The sequence below is a fragment of the Petaurus breviceps genome, unplaced genomic scaffold (assembly GCF_028583685.1).
Source record: "Petaurus breviceps papuanus isolate PSGF00001 unplaced genomic scaffold, PetGlider_PUasm1.0 182, whole genome shotgun sequence".
In the NCBI taxonomy this organism is placed as follows: Eukaryota; Metazoa; Chordata; class Mammalia; order Diprotodontia; family Petauridae; genus Petaurus; species Petaurus breviceps.
In genome coordinates, this window is record NW_027185786.1 from 6904245 (window position 1) to 6925392 (window position 21148).

The 21148-nt window shown below is 39.8% G+C and overlaps 1 protein-coding gene across 1 annotated transcript in view; it reads right to left on the reverse strand.

Annotated features, from left to right (window-relative positions):
• Positions 1 to 367: 367 nt before the first annotated feature.
• The window catches only part of PKD1L3 (polycystin 1 like 3, transient receptor potential channel interacting), a 64645-nt gene continuing 43864 nt past the window's right edge, over positions 368 to 21148 (reverse strand). Inside the window, 17 exon segments of the mRNA XM_069087499.1 lie at positions 368 to 520; positions 846 to 977; positions 2618 to 2719; positions 3637 to 3847; positions 5618 to 5778; positions 6236 to 6360; positions 9434 to 9567; positions 10697 to 11015; positions 14128 to 14310; positions 15022 to 15165; positions 15985 to 16084; positions 16515 to 16544; positions 16546 to 16624; positions 16825 to 16868; positions 18500 to 18734; positions 18822 to 19014; positions 20269 to 20452. Coding sequence (XP_068943600.1) covers positions 368 to 520; positions 846 to 977; positions 2618 to 2719; positions 3637 to 3847; positions 5618 to 5778; positions 6236 to 6360; positions 9434 to 9567; positions 10697 to 11015; positions 14128 to 14310; positions 15022 to 15165; positions 15985 to 16084; positions 16515 to 16544; positions 16546 to 16624; positions 16825 to 16868; positions 18500 to 18734; positions 18822 to 19014; positions 20269 to 20452 — 2529 coding nt within the window.

Genomic DNA, 21148 nt, shown 5'->3' on the forward strand with positions numbered 1-21148 from the left:
AGTCACTTTGTAAATGTGGGCAGTCAGATTCTAAACTAGCCATGCAGAAAGAGTGCTGGGTGGTTCTGCTTACCTTCTCTACCTCACTGGTGGTGAGACTGACAGTACTCTGAGATTGGTCTGTCCAGGGCCTTTGTTTGCATGCACATCAGCATGTCAGGACCACAAAGAATACCTGACTCAAAAAATGGAACACGTTGCTGAGGTGACTTTATTTCTTCATTGAATCTTACAGAATTAAGTTTAAAATAAGAATGGGTACATGCATCTGTCATTCCTCAGGCCATGCCATGCAAAAATCAGTACCACTGGGATGCTTAATATTCATCAGCCATGACAGGAAAGCCAAGGATAGGGAATGGGAAAGTCAGGCTGGTTCATCTTCTGAAGCGTCCGTGTTGTTGCCTGCAGCTGCTGGGTCTGTTTGCTCTGGCAGTACTGCCTTTTGAGGCCTCCGTATTCCTAACAAGTTGGAGAGTTTTTGCAGCAGAATTTCTGTAAGTGGTGCTTCTTTTTGTGCCTAGTTGTGGGGGAGAGGAAGATCTACATGAGACAAAACTTGAAACAGTTGCTGGAGGTGGAGCAAAAGGAACAGGACTGATGCAGAACTATTAGTTTGCTGCCAGAAAGGTAATTACCACTGTTGTGTAACAGCTGAGTGCCAGTGGTGTGCTGGGGGCTGTATGAAGAACACAGAACAGAGTGTCATTCTACAAATAGGAAGGTGGATCATCGAGCTCTCCATAGGATAGTGGTGCTGAGTGTGCTGTATTCCTTCTTTGCTTTAGTGAGACTGAAGCTTCATATAGCTGGTGCTTAACTCACTGAGCTGGGGAATTACTTACCATGATGGACTTTCTCTCCTTGCAGAAGGTCAGCATAATGGCAGAAACAAAAAGGTTAATGATCACAAGCACTAACAAAATGACACTGGTGATGATCAGAAAGGAGCCCAGGACTGGGTCTAAGTCGACAACCTAGGAAGGGAATAGAAACAATCCCTGAGCAATATGTGTAAATACTGATGAAATTTTATTTCTGGTTCCAGAAAAGAAAGAGAAGAATTATTACTAGAAAGCATTAGAAGAGTGCAACAGTTGATTTATTTAAGGGTGTAATACCATTGTATGCTTTATTTAACGTAAAGGAATGAATGAATTATAATAAAACTGTAAATTATTTAGCTCCCCTTTTTTATGTAGGTGACCTTAGAAAAAATGTGTCCAAACTCTCTGGGAGCACATATAAGGAATAACAGGATCACGTTTAATGAATACATAAACACTAGAAATAAAACTGTCCATAACACACTCAGAAACCGCTAACTTAAATAAAAATGTACCAGGTTTTCAAAGGATAACTGTACAGCCTTTTATCTTAGCATGGTTCTTTTATTTCCTTCTGGAATTGTTTCATTCTCATAGAAAAATACTCGGTTCTGTGTCATTCTTCAGTTTTCAGGACTAAGATCATCCATTTCTCTGATTGATAAGCTGACTAAAGCAATGTGCATAGCATCATTCTTTTTATTTAATTCCACTTCCTTTTGACCATAGAGGTTGCTGTTTTCCCTTGTTTTTTTTGCCTGCTGAATACTACTTACTTCTCTACTGCTTGTTCTAAAGTTGCTAGACTGCAGACCGAATCCCAGTGTAAATGCTACTGTCACTTGTTTTTTGAAAAGCATTGGCTATAGCAAAATTCCAAGAAAACCAAAGTCACAGAGCTAGTTGTAGTCGGATTTTATGTGTATCTCTAGCTAAGGAGATTTACAAATGATCTTTAGTTTCATTTTCCCTTCAAGTTGCAGAATTCTAAAGGATTTAAAAATGAATTTTAAGGAGCCAAAAACAGATGTCAGGACAGCATAAATGCCAAAATCCCTATTCTGAGTGAATTACTTTAGAGTTTGAGAGATCTGAAACTTTACCAGAGGGAGCTGCATTCTGGCAGCTAGACATCTCCCTGGATTTTGAGGTGATGCCGTCTTCCAAGATCAAAGATGTATGTCACCTTCTAACAGTATCTTTTGAATGTTTACACTCTCATAGTTAAAGGGGTTTCCTAATTTGAATTGAACTTTAGACTTTAGTTTCTTAACAGATTATAAGCAGCACAAGTGTTTGGCCTTTCACCTTTCCTGATCATAATTTCTGTCTTCCTGAAATGAGGATTTGCCAACAACAATAAAGAAATAGTGCAATTCTTCCTAGGATTGTGTTTAGTGGTACTCTTGTGCTTCTTGATAATTTTTAGGTTTTGCCTTTTAGTTGTACATTTTCAAAGAGACATTAAGAAAGGAGTCTGAACTCCTTAGTGTCACCTTTATTAGAACATGGGGTTTAGATTTGTGTCTCAGAAGTTTAAGAACAATGTCCTTTGATGACTAATTGTGACAAGGATAAAAAGTAAGGGATAAAAATGGGTCTTGTAAGAATAAAGATTTCTAAAAGGAATTGTGATCACCATAGGAAGCTATAGCAGAGGATCTCAACTTCCCATCCCAGGCTTAAGAGAACTCTCCCTATTGGGAGCTGTTTCCATTAGCAGCTCCTTGTTAGAGGCATGTATTAAACCAGATGGAGTTTTTAGGGGACAGTACAGCAGGGGCTCTTACCTCTTGGTAATCAAAGATCCCCATCAGAAGACCAACAATAGTCACAGCTGAGTTGAAGAAGGTTCTGTAGTCAGAGATGCTCCATCCAAAAAGAATGTTGAACTGTGTAAGGGAAAATGTCAGTGAGAGCAGGAATGGCCACGCAGTCCAGTTGTGTGCACCTGGAGGGCCAGCTTAGATTGAGGTCATCTGCCTGGATCACACAAGGGTCAAAGCCTTGATGATGCTGACAGTGTGCATCTGTGTAGCTCCTACTGTGTGCCAAGCACCATTCTCAGCCTTTACAAAGATCTTAGAGCCTTAGAATGACCTTGTGAGGCAGGTGCTGCTATCGTCCCCATTTTACCTTTGGAGGAACTGAGGCCGGCAGAGGATAAATGACTATTAGTAAGTGTCTAAGACCCCACTTGACCTTGGATATTCCTGACCTGGGGCCTATTGACGTCCATCTATGTAGTCACCTCAAGGCCTCCAGTGCTGTTTTCTCCACTCTACTACTCTGCATCTCCTCCAGGGAACCAAGAGAAATGCTTGGTTATCGAAGGCTATTTAAAAATGGATCTAGGTCACTACTCTGGAGTTGGAGGACCTCCCTTCAAATCTGCCTCTAGTGTTTGTTGCTGTTGACTTTGGGCAAGCACTAACCACCTCTGGGCCTCAGTTTCTTCATCTGAAAAACGTGGGGCTAGACCAGAAGGCTCCTGAAGTCCCCACAGTATGACCCCATGAATCCCTTGCATTTGATAGCACTTAATGCTTTGCAGAGCACTTTCGTATCCATTAACTTTGATCCTTGGCATCTCAGTGCCGGAGAAAATGTGGAGAAAAGTCAAGTGAAAATACTGTTAGTTAGCCGCCACTTTGGCTGAAGCCTGGTCTTGCGATTCTAAGTGGAGTATTTTCCCTACCGTGCCATCCTGCCACCTCTGACTTTAGGTTGTTCAGGGTTTTAGCCAGTGTTTGCCCGAGGTTACACTCTGGCCAACATGTCAGGAGGGAAACACATCAGGGTGGCTTACGGCGATGGAGTAGCCTGTCAGCAGGAGCAGGATGATCAGCAAGAAGCCAGCCACTTCATCCCAAGCTCTCTTCAGGGTTGTGCTGACGACCCGCAATCTGGGGCTGAGCCGCAACAGGCTCCACAGCCGAATGGTTGTCAGCAAGACCAGAAAGCCAAGGAGGTAAGTAAGAGCACAGGTCACTTGGACAGTTTCATGGAAGCTGATGAATCTATGAAGAAAGTCTGGCCATTAGTCATCACCAGTAATGAATCAATACTTCTGTTTTTTGGCAGTTTGGTAACTTGATGTGTAAGTCTTTATGTTGCTAAGTTTTCTGTGGTTTCAGCCAAATTTTGGCTGAATGAAATAAAATTTAGTGGGAGCTCGACCTTGGGGGTGAATGGGTCGTTGTCATTGGATATGGACGGGGAGGTATAGTCCCAAGGCATCTCTCCTCTGGATTTAGGGATCAGGCCAACCCCATCTCTTGTGAACATGAGCATAGTCTCATCTCAGTGGGAGAGATCTTTTCCCATGAGGTGTCATCATGAGAACCTGAACTCTGATGCCCTGGTCCTAACCTGTTCCCTGACCAATGACAACCAAACCTGGGATTGGGAGATTCAGCAGTGATAGCAAGAGAGACACAGAAGACAGGTTTGTGTGGGGAATGATGTGCTTGCTAAAAAGTTTTCTTCAGTGTAAGATATTTTTGCTTAAAGAGGTCTGGTGTGGGCTATCTCTTATTCCACTTTTCTTCCCTCACCCACTTTTCCCCTTCTTTCCCCTCTATATTTTTGTTTTTGTGGAATCTATGGGATCAGGGAGCCTGTGGGCCTCAGTTTCCTAAAATGTAACATTTAGAAGTTGGATTTAATATCCTCTGAGTTTCCTCCCAGTTCCAAATCTGTGATCATATTACGATACCAAAATACCCACTTGACTTGCCTAAGGTCTGGTCTCCTAAGCAAGAGAATTAGCAATTTTGCCAAGTTATTGTGTATTGTAACATCCGGGCTAATACAAAAGACTTCACATATACAGAAGTGTGCAATTGTGTGTGCTTTTTTAGCAATGATTAGCAAAGTAGAGTAAAATGCAAGGAAGATTCTGTCCCTTTGCCATATAGTGGACCTAAGGATTCCACCTGTCAAATCTTAATATAGATGTTAATTCTTAAGTGTTTGGATGTTTCCTCACCATTTATTTAAAAAAAAAACCTCATTTCCATTCCCATACTATAATGTAGGATGTCTCATAAGATTCTATGCAAAGAGGCGGTTAAGGCAGCTGCCTTCATGACCCTTAAGGGAATGTACTTATCGAAGGAAAGGGGTCATTAAAAAGTTCCCTAATCCAAACCAAACTCATGAAGACACTTCATATGGTGTTTGATTTAGGTTGGATGTTACCCACACAGCAGGTGTATGTACACAGTCACTCCAGTGGATCAAAATGCCTTTAACTGACTCAGAATAAGAAAACCATTAACTAATTCATTAATTAGGTTGTGGGATTCTGCTGTGCAGGATCTAGTTCCATTGTTAAACCTTATTCCTTGAGTACTCATGTAACTATGAAAATAGTGAATAAAATAAGCTCCCTGAGGCCAGGGGCTGTTGTCATTTTTGTCTTTGTATGCCAAGGGTCTGGCATATGGTGCTTAATAAGTCCTAGTTAAACACACCAAGCATCATGATAAAGGCAGAAAGGATAATTCAAACAAATGCATGGCAAGAAGTGTAAGCAATACTGTAATGTTCTAATTATTGTTTGCTGTGGACATTGGCTCAAATTTAGTTTTTAGCTGTGATAGGCACAGAAATGCTTGGGAGGCTGGAGAGGAAGGAAGAAGTTTTGGCTTCATTCGCTTTCCTGCAGAGGGCCTGCATCTCCTTCCTGCAGGGGCTGCTAATCTTTGCCATAAGCTGGGGCAGAAGCCTGAGAGCCTGGGCACCCTGTGTTCTGGGGGCTCTCGTGCCAGAGAAAGCTTGCTTACCTGCTTTTATTATGACGGTATTGCTCCATATCTCTTTTATGCAAGAAAAAACACTTCAACTGGAGTGCCAGCATTATAAAGCTGATGAGGATGATGCTTGTGTCCAGGGCATTGCTTTTCTTGGTGAAATATTTCCATCTTTGTTGTCTCAGCCGGTTTCCCTAAACACCAGTATGGTGGTTACTACTGCTCATGGATAGTTTATTCTTAGAAGACCTTGTTCTGTTCTATAGCCATGCAGAGCTGATTCTAAATGAGTAAGAAACTTAAATTTGAACAACCTCTTTTTGGAGAACCAAAATCTTGATTAGATTTAAAAATAATTATTTGGAAATTTTTAAAAAAAATTATGCCTGATTGTGAATTTCCAGAAAGTTTCAAGTTGATTTATGATCAAACGTTCTCTATTGTCTCATTTCCCCTCACAGGGAAAACACCACTTTCTCTAATAGCATGCCAGCCAGAGAACTGAATTCGCCCTCAGTGCAGTCTTGGCAGAGTCCTCGCACTGCAGAGAAGGAACACAAGGCTCGTTTGTAGCAGCATAAGTAGGGAGCCCTTAACTTCATGCCAGCGGTGTAGGCCCTGTGCTGTAGAGCAGAACAGTCCCAGACTTACCTGTGTGAAGAGGTGGTAAAGGAGTAGCAGGAAGTAGATAACTTTGGAGGCGATGAACCAGATGAAGCCTCTGTGCGTCTGAATGATCTGTAAACTGTTCACTTTGATAGAACTGAAGAAAGCTCCTAGAAGGAGTGCAGAAAGTTTTGGGAGAAGAGTCTGGCTTTCCCCGGACTCCCAGCTCTTCAGGCTGTCCCCAAGCAGGTCTTTGCTGCTTCCTTCAGTCCCCAGTTTGATGAGCTCACACTGCTCACTACTTAACTTTGATTAAATAAGTACACTTGGTCCCAAGAGTAGAGCAATAAATGACTTTAAAAAGAAGGGGAGAATGTGTAGACATAGAGAAAGAGGAACAAGTAAAAAATGTTCCTAGTATTTGTGCAGATCGCTACACATGGGAATCAATCACGGCTATTGAGGAAAATGAGTCAATGAATTCTTTGTAAGGAGAAAGGAAGATGGAACCTGGATAAACTACAAAAGAAAATAGGGCAGGAAAAAAAATCTTTCTGACTCAAGCTGAAGTGTGGAATGTAAGAGAAAATAGGGTAGGATGGTAAATAGAAATGTATAAAGGCTGATGTGTAAAAAGTGAAACTTGTATATATTTGAAATGTTTTAAAGAATCAAGATATATTTTTTGCTCCCTAAGAAAAAGATTCTAATAAAACTATGTAAAGATAAATGAGTGTATATTTGTCCACTTTTATTTTGTGCTATAATAAAAGTAGTATATAAAAATTCAAGATGTTACTATCTCAATAAAAAACTTCTGAAACTTTATTTCCATATGAGGTCAGACTAAAAATATTAGAACTCTTCAGTCTACAAGAGGGGAGATGAGACTGAGGTTTATAAAATCATGAAAGGGCTTGTGAGCATATACTTGCTCACCATATCCCATAATGCTGGCATCAGGGGCTGCCTCTTCAAACACTAAGAAGTATGTTTTAGGATCAACCAAAGGAAATCCTACTTTATTATAGTGAATAATAAACATGTGGAACTTGTTATTATAAGAGTGATACATTTTTTAAAAATAGGAAAAAAAGGATGCAGATAAATTCTAATATTTTTGAGCTTGAGCTTTTTGAGTCAACCTGAATTTTATAGTACATTATCAAGGAGGAATATACAAAATCTTGCTTTTATTCCCAAGTGCCTGCCTCATATAGCTAATAAATTATTGTTGGTTGATTTGATGCCATTATTAAGACTACTGACCTGAGAAGACTGGACTTGGAAGTTTTTTCTTTTGAGGGAGGGGGGAAGGCAGTGCAGTTGGGGTTAAGTGACTTGCCCAAGGTCACGTAAATGTCTGAGGCTGGATTTCAACTCAGGTCCTCCTGACTCCAGGGCTGGTGCTGTATTCACTGGGCCACCTAGCTGCCTCCTTGGTATTTCTTAAGTAGCAAATCTTTCTTACCTGTTTCTAATGAAAGTGAAAAGTGGGAGCCCCTAACACTGATGTGTGTTACACAAACAATATACAGCTTCTGGGAACAGGACTGTCAGAAATGATCTAAGCAGATTTTCCTACATGAAGCTGAAAGATGCTGGGTATAGTTTGGAATTGCCTGTCAGATGTAGATGACTCTCGCTTGAGCCCTTTGTGTGTCTATAAGCCCCAGTGTTTACTCTTTCATTACCCCATACAATCTCTAGTAGGGACAGTGGGGTACAGGTTAGGGTGGAGTATCTGTCTTAGTGAAGATTTGGGTGACCTAAAGGTCCCAGTGCAAAGAGAGGTTAGAAGGGGCTAGGCACAGCTGACTCAAGAGAACACAGTGGGGATAGATAAGAGAGATCAAGCCAAGTTCTTTTTACATTTCAATGATATTTGGATTGATATGGTTCTTGAAAGTTTACAAAATGCATCCCTAAAATTGCCCTGTAAGATGGGCAGTAGGAATTGTATTCCCATTTTGAACCAATCAAAAAGCATTTATTAAGTACTTGGCTATGTTCCAGGCACTGTATTAGGTGTTTGGGACAGACAAAAACAAAATGGTCCTCATCTTCAAGGAATTTTTTAGCTGAGGGAGACACTATAGATAGATGAGTAGATAGATTGCAGACGATCATTTTTGGGGAAGGCACTGGCAGAAACAGTAGTAAACTGAGGTCCTGGGGCAGCTAGGTGGTGCAGTGGCGCTGGAGTCAGGAAGACCTGAGTTCAAATCCGACCCCAGATAATTGACACTAGCTGCGTGATCTTGGGCAAGTCACTTAACTCCAATTGCATTGCCTTCCACCCTTCAAAAAAAAAACTGAGGTCCTCAACTTGGGGGAGGGGAGCAGGCGGGGACCTGTAAGAGGTTATGTTATTGGCCGGTGGTCACAATTTAGTAAGTAGCTGATTTGGGGTTTAAATCTGTTTCTCTGACCCTAGGTCCAGCCTTACAACACATGAGATAACTATTATAGTAAGATTTTGAAAACTTTTTGTGACTTTGTAAGTTTACTATATGTTATTTTTAACATCTCCCTCGTCCTCCCAATATGGGGGTTTTCTTGGCTGGATTTTTTTTTTCTTTACTAGTAATAAAAATCTTTGGGGCAGCTACATGGCTCCATAGTGCATATAGTGCCAGACCTGGAGTCTGGAAGACTCATCTCACTGAGTTCAAATCTGACCTCAAACATTTAGTAGTTGAATGACCCTTGGGTATGTCACTTCACCCCTTTTGCCTCAGTTTCCTCATCTGTAAAATGAACTGGAGAAGGAAATGGCAAACTACCCCATTATCTTTGCCAAGAAAACCCCAAGTGGAGTCACAGTCATATACAACTGAACAACAAATCCTTTAGAAAAATGTTAAAAGAATTACTAACCATGTGTGGGCAAGTCACTTAACCCCAATTGCCCTTCAAAAAGCAAAAAAAAAAATGTTAAAAGACTTGTGTGCTTGCTCCAGGATAGGAGGGCTGATAGGAAGCTTTGAGATTATTATTCTGTAGATCAGATGCTGGAAGGGAGCAAGTGGGCCCTTAAGAAGGCAGAAAGGGGTGATAAGTTGGTTTGATACCAAGAAGTCGAAGGGATTTATACAAGCTTAAAGCCCTGTACCCAAATAGGGTTTTGAAATGAAAAAGTTTTCAATAAGAGAAATACTTTTTTATTTAGAATGATTAAAAAAATAAACACGCCCCCCCCCCCTTACTGTGGAAATGTTAGGGGAGTAGAGGTGCTCTTACCCACACCATTGGACTCCAAGATCAGGGTCACCACACAGAAGAGATTCACATTAGCATTATAAACAACAAATGCCACAAAGAGGCTTGTGGTACGTCTGTCTAGCCAGTGGCTCTGCTTCAGCTGCTGAAGAATTCTAGGGGAAGGGGAGATAAAGGGGAAATGGGATCAATCACCCAATTCCCAAGAACAGTTAGGAAAAGGAAGGAAGAATGCCTTCATATTTCTATCCTTTTTACCACAGAACAGGAGATTAGAGTGGCTTGGTGTGTTCTGCCTTTTGGGTGGGCAGTATTTTGTGAAATTTGGGTTTGGTTACAAATGCTTATGTTTCTATTGATGTTGACATAAAAACAGCACATTTGAATATCAAATTGGCAAACTCACAAAGAAAAAAACCTTCGCATTAGATACCTGGGGGGGTGTATGACCTAATACAACCTAACATTTCACTAACTTATTTAGAAGGAATTTTTATGTACTGTGCTGGCTAGTTGCTGATGTGGACGTCTTAATTTTCATTCGAAACACTGATCTATTTTATCTTTATGGGTCAGATTCAGGATCATTATTTGGGCAATTTAGCTATTCCCCCACCCCCACCCCAATTCCTTGTAAGTTTAAAGAAAATTAAATATTTACACCTTAAGTCATGACATTAGTAGTTTCATAGAGAGAATGGACCTTCAGGGATTATCTAGTGCAACTCCCTTGTTTTGTAGACGAAGAAACAGACTAGTGACTTATTTAAGGTCACACAATAAGTTGTGTCAGAGCCTGAACTTGAACCAAGCTCCTCTGATATCAAATCTAGTCTTTTTTCACATGATGATTGAAGCTTTCAATAGATGCTCACCAAACTATTCCTTGGGTTTCTGATAATTTTAACATGCAGTTTTGGGGTAAACAGTGCTCATGAAGAAAATCTTGCTCTAGTGACATTTAACAGACTTTGACCAAATTTGAATTATTCTGGAGCACTGTTGTGCCTGTGGGTGAAAAAAAAAAAAATCTTACCAGAACAATGATGGAATGGATTTTTGCCCAAACTAGAGCATACCTGTAGATTGAGACAAAACCTATAATTTTCTATCTAAATGTTTCCTTTAAGTTTCCTTTAAAAAGAAGAATGTTCTCTGAAACATTAGTAGCACAGTAAAGAGATGTAGTATCTACCAATTTGAATCTATAGTATATTTTTATGGCTCTCAGATGCCTAACCTCAGGAATTGATAGAAAGCCACATCCCAGAGCCTTTTGCTCACCTGTTAGCACCCTCAGAGCCGTTTCCAAGGGTAACAGCATAGCCTCCTCCTGAGTAGACTGCAAACTGTCCTTGGATAGGGTATCCACCCAAGGCTTCCTCACTCTGATGACACCAAATGCTCCCTTGATTTGTGCTGTTCAGATCAAGGGGTGCCCAATGAGCTCCATAATTCTTTTGATCCTCCTGATGATGCTGATAATAGGGCTTCACTTGTTCACTAGGAGAAATTCTATTTGGGAAGGATACGGTATCAGGAATACGAATCTGGCGAATTTGGACACTGCCTATAAGGAAGGAATTTCCTTCAGCGATAAAACCTAGTGAGAAAAAGGAATTCATTAAAGCATCTAGCTAAGTGAGAAAAGTTAACACTAGATAGTTTACTGGAAAACCTAAAGTAATGGGACTTGCTTCACTAAGACCCTAAAGATTTCATTAAAATTTTATAAAGAAATTAATCTAATCAAAAATTGTGACTTTATTTGTAATATCATAAAACTACAAACAATCCATGTGTCCAATAATTGAAAAATGTCCAAATGCATGAATGTGATCAAATATTGCACCATAACGGCAAATAAAAAGAAAAAGAAATGTGAGATGTAAAAAGTAGTAGAGTGAAGAAAGAACGTGAACAATGTATCACCAATGGCTGCAATTATGTAACAAATAAATAGTGACCACCCCCACCCCCACCCCCCCACCCGGTGGCCAGGTAGCACAGCGAGTAAGAGCACCGGCTCCAGTGTTGAGAAGACCTGGAGATCGAATCCCGGGCTCAGACACTTAGCACCCACCCAGAAACACCTGGCCGTGTAACCTTGAGCAAGTTACTTAACCCCAATTGCTTAGGGGCGGCCAGATGGCTCAGCGAGTAAGAGCACCAGCTTCAGGATGACCTGGATCAAATCCGGGATCAGATACTCAGCACCACACCCAGAAATAACTGGCCATGTAACCTTGAGCAAGTTACTTAACCCCCAATTGCTTTAAAAAAAAAAATAGTAACCACCCCATATACACAAAGGATGTTTTTATTGTTACTTTGTTAAAATTACACATTTAAAAAACAAATTGTAAATGATACCATTTTGGATTAGCTTTTTAATTTTGTTTGTGTATTTGAATTTTTTGTTGATAGTTACTTAGTTTAGAATAAAAGTAAATTGGTTATTTAGATTACAAAAGAGATACAAAAGGGATGATTTGCCCGTCTTAAAGTAATAGTGCTTTGCATGTAGCTTAATAAGTATTTGTTGAACTGTTGTTTGGTTGTTTTTAGTTAGTGTTTGACTCTTCATGACCCCATATGGGATTTTCTTGGCAAAGATACTGGAGTGGTTTGCCATTTCCTTCTCCAGCTCAATGGAGGCCAACAGGGTTAAGTGACTTGCCCAGGATCACACAGCTATTAAGTGTATGGGTTTAAATTTGAACTCAGGCCCAGTGCTCTATCCACTGTGCCATATAGCTGCCCCTATTTGTTGGATTACAATATATCAAAGGTTACAATTGGTAGGTTGAGATCAATCTACTATCTTAATAGACGTCTATAGCAGAAGAAATGGCCTTAAATGTAGTTATAAAGAGTTCAGTTAAACTCAAGGAAACCTGGAACAAAATCTTGAAACTCTAATGACTCCAGCAAAATGCAGTCACCTTGGGAAGGCTGACCTGAAATAGCTGACCTTTAACAACTTCAGTTACAGTATTGAATTATGGTATGTATTGTATTGCATTGTATTATATATGGTATTCCATAAACTAGTATACATATATATATATATATATATATATATATATATATATATATATTACTTATAAAAGAACTCTTCTTTTGCCAAGAACTGCTGGAAAAAATGGAAAGCACTTTGACTGAAATTAATTATAAACTAATATACCATATGCCACAATAATAAAGGTCATACCTTTATAAAATAGAAAAGAAGTTAAGTAGCTTCATAGCTATGGCTAAGAGAATTCTTAAGTAAGGGATAGAGGTGATAAAAGACAAAATAGATTATTGGGATATTACATGAAGTTGAAAAACTTTTACATAATCAAATAAGTGGAACTGAACTGAAAAGAAGTTGTCAGTTGGGAAGAAATTCTGAAGGGTGGAAATCTTTGCATTGATCAGTTTTGATAGTTTCCTGATGGCAACAGTATATAGGGAAATAGCACAACTGTATAACCAAGAGGCATTCACTAATGGATAAGTGGTAAAGGGATATGAATACACTCTCCTCAAAAGAATTGCAAACTAATTTTAAAAATGCATGGTTTATCCAATTCACTATAATGTATAATCATATTATACTATGATAATAGCATAATAAGTATGATATGATAATCACTGTCATAATAAGAAATGCAAAATCAAAAGAGGTCTGAAGTTTTACCTTACACCCATCATATTGACAAGGATGGGAATGGCAAATGTTGGAGGAGTTGTGAAAAGACAAGAATTATTGGCACGTTACTGGTAACTTTATACATGGCTACAACCATTCTAGAAAGCAGTTTGGCATTATTTTAAGAAGGTGACTAAAATGACCATGCTTTTTGACCCAGAGATTCCCTGCCAGGCATGTGCCCCAAGGAAGTCTAAGGGAAAAGGTCCTATTTATACACCAAAATATAGCCCCATTTATTCTAGTAAGAACTGGAAACAAAACAGATGTCCTTTAACTGGGGAATGGCCAAACAGATTATGGAATATGAACATAATGGAACATTATTGTTCTATAAGGTATAATGACTATGAAGAATATAGAGAAGCTTAGGAGATATGTGAACTATATAATCAGAGTCAAGAAAACAATATACAAAATGGCTACAACCATGCCAGTGTGTATGTGAAGAATAAGAGACAAAATTGAAAGCTGTATAACTATCATCAAACTCGGCCCCTAGAAAGAGCGGAGACAAGATACCTCCTTCCTTTGCAGAAATGGGAGAGAATATGGCACCTTGCACATAGTGTCAGACAGTATATGTTTGAGTTTTGATGAACCACTTCTCCCTATTACCACCCCCCCTCTCTCTTTGCCTTTTGGAGGACAATTGGGGTTAAGTAACTTGACCAAGGTTACACAGCTAGTTTTTTTTTTTGTGTGTGTGTGGGTGTTAAGGGTCTAAGGCCACAACCGAACTTGGGTCCTCCTGACTCTGGGGCCAGCACTTCTCTCTCTCTCTTTTTATCCCTTGTAATAAGGGATGGTTTTCTGAGTGAAGAAGGGAAGGATAGTTAGAAATGAAGGTGATATAAAACCAAAAATTACCAATAAAAATTAAAAGGGGAAAAACATTTTGGGGAACCTATAAAACTAACAACATCAATCAATCACTCAGTGTTCAGCACTTACGATGTGACACGTACCATGCTTGGGCATATGGAGTTCATGGTTCTTACTATGTGACTCTTACCTCTGTATTTCCCATACAGGTTAGGAATAAGGATGTTGTTAGCCCATTGGTAGAAATCTTTAATACGTCTGATCTCTTCAAAGTGGTTAAGTCTCGTCTGGATGGCTTGATTGAAGTAAAACTTGTTGTGATTCCTTTCTGAATGAGTGGAAATCATCAACATTACAAGGAAGAGGATTTGTACTGTTGGATAGAGAAATCAGACGAGCACTTAAGAGGCAGCAATGATATAGTCAATAGAGTGCTTGATTTATTAGCAAATTAGTAAGCTATACTTCCTCTAAGAAACTGAAATTCCCTTCTAGGACTTTCCCCCTGACTACTTATTTTCCTATTTTCCACTAGACAATATTTTTCCCCAGAAGAGGTAAAGTCTATCCCATCTCACACATGTCAGCGCCATTGTTGAATTTGTTACAAGGCTATATATAATGTGTGTGTGTGTGTGTGTGTGTGTGTGTATAATGTCTGTGTTCACAAAGCAGAGTTGTACCTATCCTTTGAAATCCATGAGATGTGTTTTCAGCTGTGTTGAAAACAGGAGAAGGAAATCACAAGCATAACACCTTGTCCTTTTTGAGTGTCTTTTTTAAGAAAAGAAAGTTTTCAAAGTGCTTTTAAAAGTAATTATTTTTTCCTCCTCAAAACTCTGAGATAAGTAGGACTTGTCACTATTTCTGTTATTCACATGGGGAAAATGAGTCATAGAGAGATTAAATTTTGTCCAAGGAATGAGCAGAGCTGGGACTGACGCCTGGCTTCCCTCCTCGATTCTTAAGTCTTTCCATTTGACTACACTGACCTATAAAACCCAGAAATAAACTCTCAGTGGACAAATGCCTTCTCCCCTGTATTTCCTCTTGGCTCAACATGCTGTTATGTTCTTTTTCATACCGAAAATTTCCCGTGACAATTGGAACAGCTGTTGTTCTCTCGCGGTTCTTTCTTGAGCTTTAACTGGCCTCTTCACAGGAGGGACCCTATAGATGGGGTTGTTCTCATCCCTTAAGCCAGGTGGGGACAAGGAGGGGCATCTTGCTGTCAAAAAAACCAGATGGGAGCAAAAGAAACACTATGCTTTGGTGAAATACTGATCAATTTAGCCCTGGACAGAGGTAGACCAAAGAGGCAGGATCCCTAAATGTACGAATCCAACCCAACCTGGTATGCATTTGTTAAATGCCTGCTAGGTTAGAGGTACCTTGCTAGGTACTGGGATAGAATGACAAAAAGAAAATTGGTTTTATTTAATAAGGCACGTTAGAGGTCTCCCCACTGAATTCAATGTGCCCTGCCTAGATTGTAATTGATTATGCTAGCATAGTACAAGTAGAAGTCAGTCAACAAGCATTTATTAAACACTAGTAGATAACAAGGAGGAGGAGCCAGGTGGCACCCTAGTGCATAGAGCACTGAGCCTGGAGTCAAGAAGGCTCATCTTCCTGAGTTCAAATCCAGCCTCAGACACTTATTAGCTGTGATACCCTGGGCAAGTCACTTAACCTTATTTGCCTCAGTTTTCTCATTTCTAAATGAGTTAGAGAAAGAAATGGCAAATCATTCCCACATCTTTGCCAAGAAAACCCCAAATGAGGTCATAAGGAATTAGACATGACTGAAAATGACCTAACAATTACAACATATATTGAGCACAGTGCTAGGCACTGGGGATATAGAAAGAAGGACAAAAGACTCTCCCCTCAAAAGCTTATGGTCCAATGGGGAGACAGCGTACAACTATGTCAAACAGGATATGCACAGAACAAAATTGGGGGGGGGGTCATTTCAGAGGGAAGACCCTAAAGCTAAGGAAAATGGGAAAGAGTTCTTGCACGAGTTAGGACTTGAAGGAATTACCCAGGAGAGCCAAGATCCTCCTCATCTGCTGATCCTGCTCTTTGTTGCGCCATGGTATCCTTGTAAGCAACATTGAGAAGAATAGTGTGAATATCATCACCTACACAAGAGAATGAGAGATTCCTGGCTGAAGAGGGGGAAAGAGGTTGGACTTTTTGGCTAAAATGAGAATTGGTTGATGATGATGAATAGATTTCAACATACCATTATTATCGGTTATAGTTAGTGGTGTCAAACTTAGAACTCTCTGATTTCATTGTCTTTGTAAAATTACCAATAGAAAGTCCAATAATGGGGCAGTTAGGTGGTGCAATGAATACAGCACTGGCCCTGGAGTCAGGAGGACCTGAGTTCAAATCCAGCCTCAGACACTTAACACTTAACTAGCTGTGTGACCTTGGGCAAGTCACTTAACCCCAATTGCCCTACCTTCCCCCTTCCAAAAAAAATGCAAAAAAAAAAAAGTCCAATACTATGTTAGAGATATTTAGGTGTGTCCAATGAGTAAAGAGTATTTTCCTACATATTACTTTAAGAATAACTCTAGAGCATGATAAATAAATAGAAAATCTTGTAATATTGGAAGGGAGGTGGACAACATGTGATGACTTGTAGAAGCTGCTTGACCTCATTCCCTGGTCTATCTTTGGAGGGACTCTATTGATGAAATTAAAAAAAAAGTTAAGTATTAAAAATCCAGCATAAAATAAAACATGGTAGAAAGTCTTTACTCCTAGAATTAGAAAGTATCTTACAGATCATCTAGTTCGTCTTTCTCAGTGAATAGGTTAGGAAGCTGAGGCCCATGATAAGTTTTAGATGATGTTCCCAAGCTTATACAGGTAGTTAGAGAAAGAATTAGGACTAGAACCCAGGTTTAGACACTGAACATGGAGGGGAAAATAATTTGGCAAGAAGAGAAGCCCAAAGTTTAACTGGTCCAGCACATCTGCATTTTTGGCAGCTTCTTTTTTCTTCAATTGCCAAAGTTAATTGTACTACAATAGAGAACAACCAGGCACCTTTGGAGGTACAGGACTGTAGAGCTGTGATATTTAGCAGTTTAGCAGATAGCAAATCTACCTGCACTTTCACTGGTATACAGAAATCCTACCAATCCAAGTAGACACCTTCCCAGCAATTTATAATCTCATTGTTCAAAGCTGTAGGAGTCTAAGTGACTTGTCCAGGGTCAAACAGCCAGTATATAATTAGAGTCAGAACTGGAACTGAGGCTGTTTGCACATTGTCTCCCTCATTAAACTGTGAGCTCCTTGAGCAGGGACTTTTTTTTTTCACCCTTTCTTTTTATCACCAGTGCTTAACACTGCCTGTCATATAACAGATGTTTAATAAATATTTGTCGATGACTTCAAGGCCAGTTCTCTCTCCATTACTCTACATCCTTTTCACCAATGGCTGGTACTTTCAAAAACAGTCCTTTAAAAAGATCTTTCTAAGATGTGAGGCAAAACCTCAGTGTTGTCTTAATTTGTGTTTCTCTTATTATTAATGATTTGGAACATGTTTTCATATTGAACTGATAATTTGCAATTCTCCTCTTGTGTAAACTATTCATATCCTTTGACAACTTACCTATTAGAGAATGAGTCTTAGACTTATAGATGTGTGTCAATCCCCTATATAACTTGGATATCAGACTTTTTTCAGTGATAGTGATAAGATTTTTTTTCTATCTGAACTGATTTGGTTGGTGTAAAAATTTCTTAATCCAATTACTTTTAATTCTTATCTCTATTCCTTGTTTGGCTAACATTTCTCCCTCATCTATAATTATGACAGGTACTCTCTTCTATTTTTTTTCAATTTTAACTTTTAATATTCAGGTCAAACATCTATTTGGAGTATTATTGTGATATAAGATGCTGGTCTAAACCTAATTTCTGCCAAACTGGTTTCCAGTTTTCCCAGTGGTTCTTGTAACATAGGAGTTCTTTCCCTTATAATTTGTGTTCTTGGATTTATCAGACACTGAACTACTTTTTGTTAAATTGCTTTTGTTTTTTGCTTAGCTAGTCTGTTCCACTGCTCACTTTTTCTGTCTAACCACTACCAAATAGTGGATATTATATAGTTTTAAGTTAAGTAATGTTCTGCCCCCTCATATTTTTCTGCTTTTTTTCATTATTTCCCTTGAACAGAGGTCCTCCTAATGCTAAGGTCAGCCCTCCATCCATTATACCACACTGCCTTTAAAGGTACAGAGCAGGGGTTTTAAACTATTTTTGTGTTATGGACCTCTTTAGCAATCTGATAAAACTGTTGGATCCCTTCTCAGAATGTTTTAAAATTCATAAAATTAAACACTCGAGATCACAAAGAAAAAACTGAGGTTAAGAAACCCTCCCTGTTCTAGTCCTTTATTCTGCCAAATGCCTTTTGCTATTTATTATCTTTCCTAGTTTTATAAAGTATCTCCTTGGTAGTTTTGAATAGCACTGAAACTAGAAATCTATTTCAGTCGTATTCTCATTTTTATTAAATTCCCACTTACTTTCACTGGCTGGATTATGAAGATATTTTGGAGAACTGACAGTACCATTGAAATGACCCAGCTGGTCGCTTGATCTTTGTTCAGCTTTAGGCTATAGAGAACTGTGAAAAAGGCAGAGACTAGGCTTGTCGCACCCAGAAGGAGCCAACAGATATAAACGGACCATTTTGGCAGGTGGTTGGAGATGGTAGACTTCTCTTCCTCTGAGTCCAGCATAGGGAAACTCGTGATATCACTAAAGAGAAGAAATTGAGGGCAAGAATCTTGCATTTAATGATGCAGTAGGAAGAAGGGAGGAAACAGGCAGGAAGGATGCTCTTACCTGCATGGGCCCTGTGCCATGGAAAGAATCTGGGTCTCCACGAGCTCCCTGATGCTTTGTAGCTGGCTAGCTGAGTACAGGAAGTCATGGGACCTTCCCGATGGGCTTGCCAAAAGTGTACTGCACTGGAATTGCAGCCTCTCCAGGACTCTGAGCAGGTAATGATTTAAATTATGGAGATTTTCTGGAACTTCTGAAAGTATATTCCATGTGGATGTGAGGATGCTTCTCAAGGGCTAGTTCTCAATAAAAGCTGATTGACTATTAACAAAGATGGATGGCTTCAATTAAATTATCCCCCATTTAACTTTGGTGAGTTGTGCTTACATCTACATATGACTATACTTTATCCTTCTCTACAAATCATTCAGCTGTGAGGAGTTTATGGACACATAGGTTTAAAATGATTGAAGAAACTACATTTCCACCACCACCCCCCATCATTCAATAAGTATTGTGTTATTGACTCATTTAAGTTGTGTTCTCCATAACCCCTTTGGGGTTTTCTTGGCAGAGATGCTGGAGTGGTTTGCCTTTTCCGTCTCCAGCTCATTTTACAGATAAGGAAACTGAGACAAACAAAGTGAAGGTTTTTGCCCAAGGGTCACACAACTAGTAAGTGTCTGAGCCCAGATTCAAACTCAGATCCTCCTGACTCCAGGGCTAGCACTCTGTCTGTTCATTGCACCACCAGACATTTATTAGCTGTGTGATCATGGGCAAGTCAGTTAACCCTGCCTGCTTTAGTTTTGTCATCGGTCAAATGAGCTGGAGAGGGAAATGGCAAACCACTCTACTGTCTTCGCCAAGAAAACTGCAGATGGGGTCACAAAAAGTCAAAAGCAACTGAACAAGTCAAGCATTTATTAAGTACCCACAATGTACCAGGAACTGCGAATACAGATGGGGTGAGGAGGGGAGGATCAGTAAAGTCTAATGTAAGGAGGTGTGTGGTCTGAGATTTGAAAGAAGCTAGGGATTTTAAGAGAGGGCATTTCTTGCACTAGTCTTGGCAGCCTGTGCAAAGGCATGTCAAAGACTGAGAACCTCGTGGGGCCTCCTTTGTAGAAGCACTTTATATGGGAAATAAACTAGGAGAGTCACTGTGAGAAACAAACTGTGTTCAGGAATTGATTTTCTCTATCATATGATCTCAACAATCTCTAGAAATGAACAGGGAGTTACAGTGGCTTCCTAGAGAGGAAGCCCGGCAGTCAGTCTCAGATGTCCTCAGGGAATATTTCAGTGGAATCATTGTCAGTACTGTGGCTTTGGAAAAATCCCTGTTCAAAGCAGCAGAATATGTTTTTCATTAATTAGCACACCTGATCAAGAGATTTGGCCTCCAAGGGACTAAAACCAGGAAGAGGTAAAATTACCCTCGTCAGTAGTTCAGTGGTTGGAAATTAAAGAGAGAGAAGGGGCCAGTTCATTCAAAGCACTTTACCATTTGCGAGATGTGACCCTGTCTGCTGCCATTGACTTCCTTGCTTTTCTAGATGAGAATGAATGAGGCTTGAGAACCCCTTGATGAGGTCTGTAACACTGTCACAACTCCCCTTGGATCCTTCCCATTCAGAAGGCAAGCATGCATTTTTCATGTGCAAAAATCCCACTGTTTCCTTTAACTCCTGAATGTGGAACCAAGATGAAAAAAGTTAGTGGTGACTGTATTTTTTTTACATAAATTAAGAATGATTATATCAAAAGTACAAAAAGAAACACTCAGGAGTAGGGCTGTGTCTTTTGTTGAAGGGAAAAGCTGCTTCAATCTTCACAGAGTTGGAAAAGACCTCAGAGACAGTCAAGTGGGATGCTCAATTACGACCGAGGAAACTGAGGTTATAGGACTTGTCCAAGGGCTCACAGCTTGTAAGTGTCTGAGGCAGGATATGAACTCAGGTGTCCAGGGATCCATGCCACTGCTGCTTCCATTCATCTATTCATTTACTCAGTGTGCATTTGTTAAGCACCTACTATATGCCAGGTACTAAGCTAACTGTTGGAGACAGAAAAGAAAAAATAACACCAAAATTACATGCACACACTGTTATGGGAATGGGAATCTAAAATCTTCCCTGCCCCTAGGCCCTTTGATAGGCTTAAGTGACTCTGAGAACCTTCCTTGATTTGAAAATATACTCTGCCCCCTAATAGGCTGAATGTGGTTACCCGGAACCTGTGGCAGGAGGCTTGTTTTTCAGGAATGCCCACACCTTGAAACTTTGTGATTGGGCAGTGGGTCAAGAGGGCTGTGACATTCTCTGAGCCAGGAGAAGGCTATATATACCCTGATGTGAGGTTTTGCTTTGGGGCTCACTTTGAGA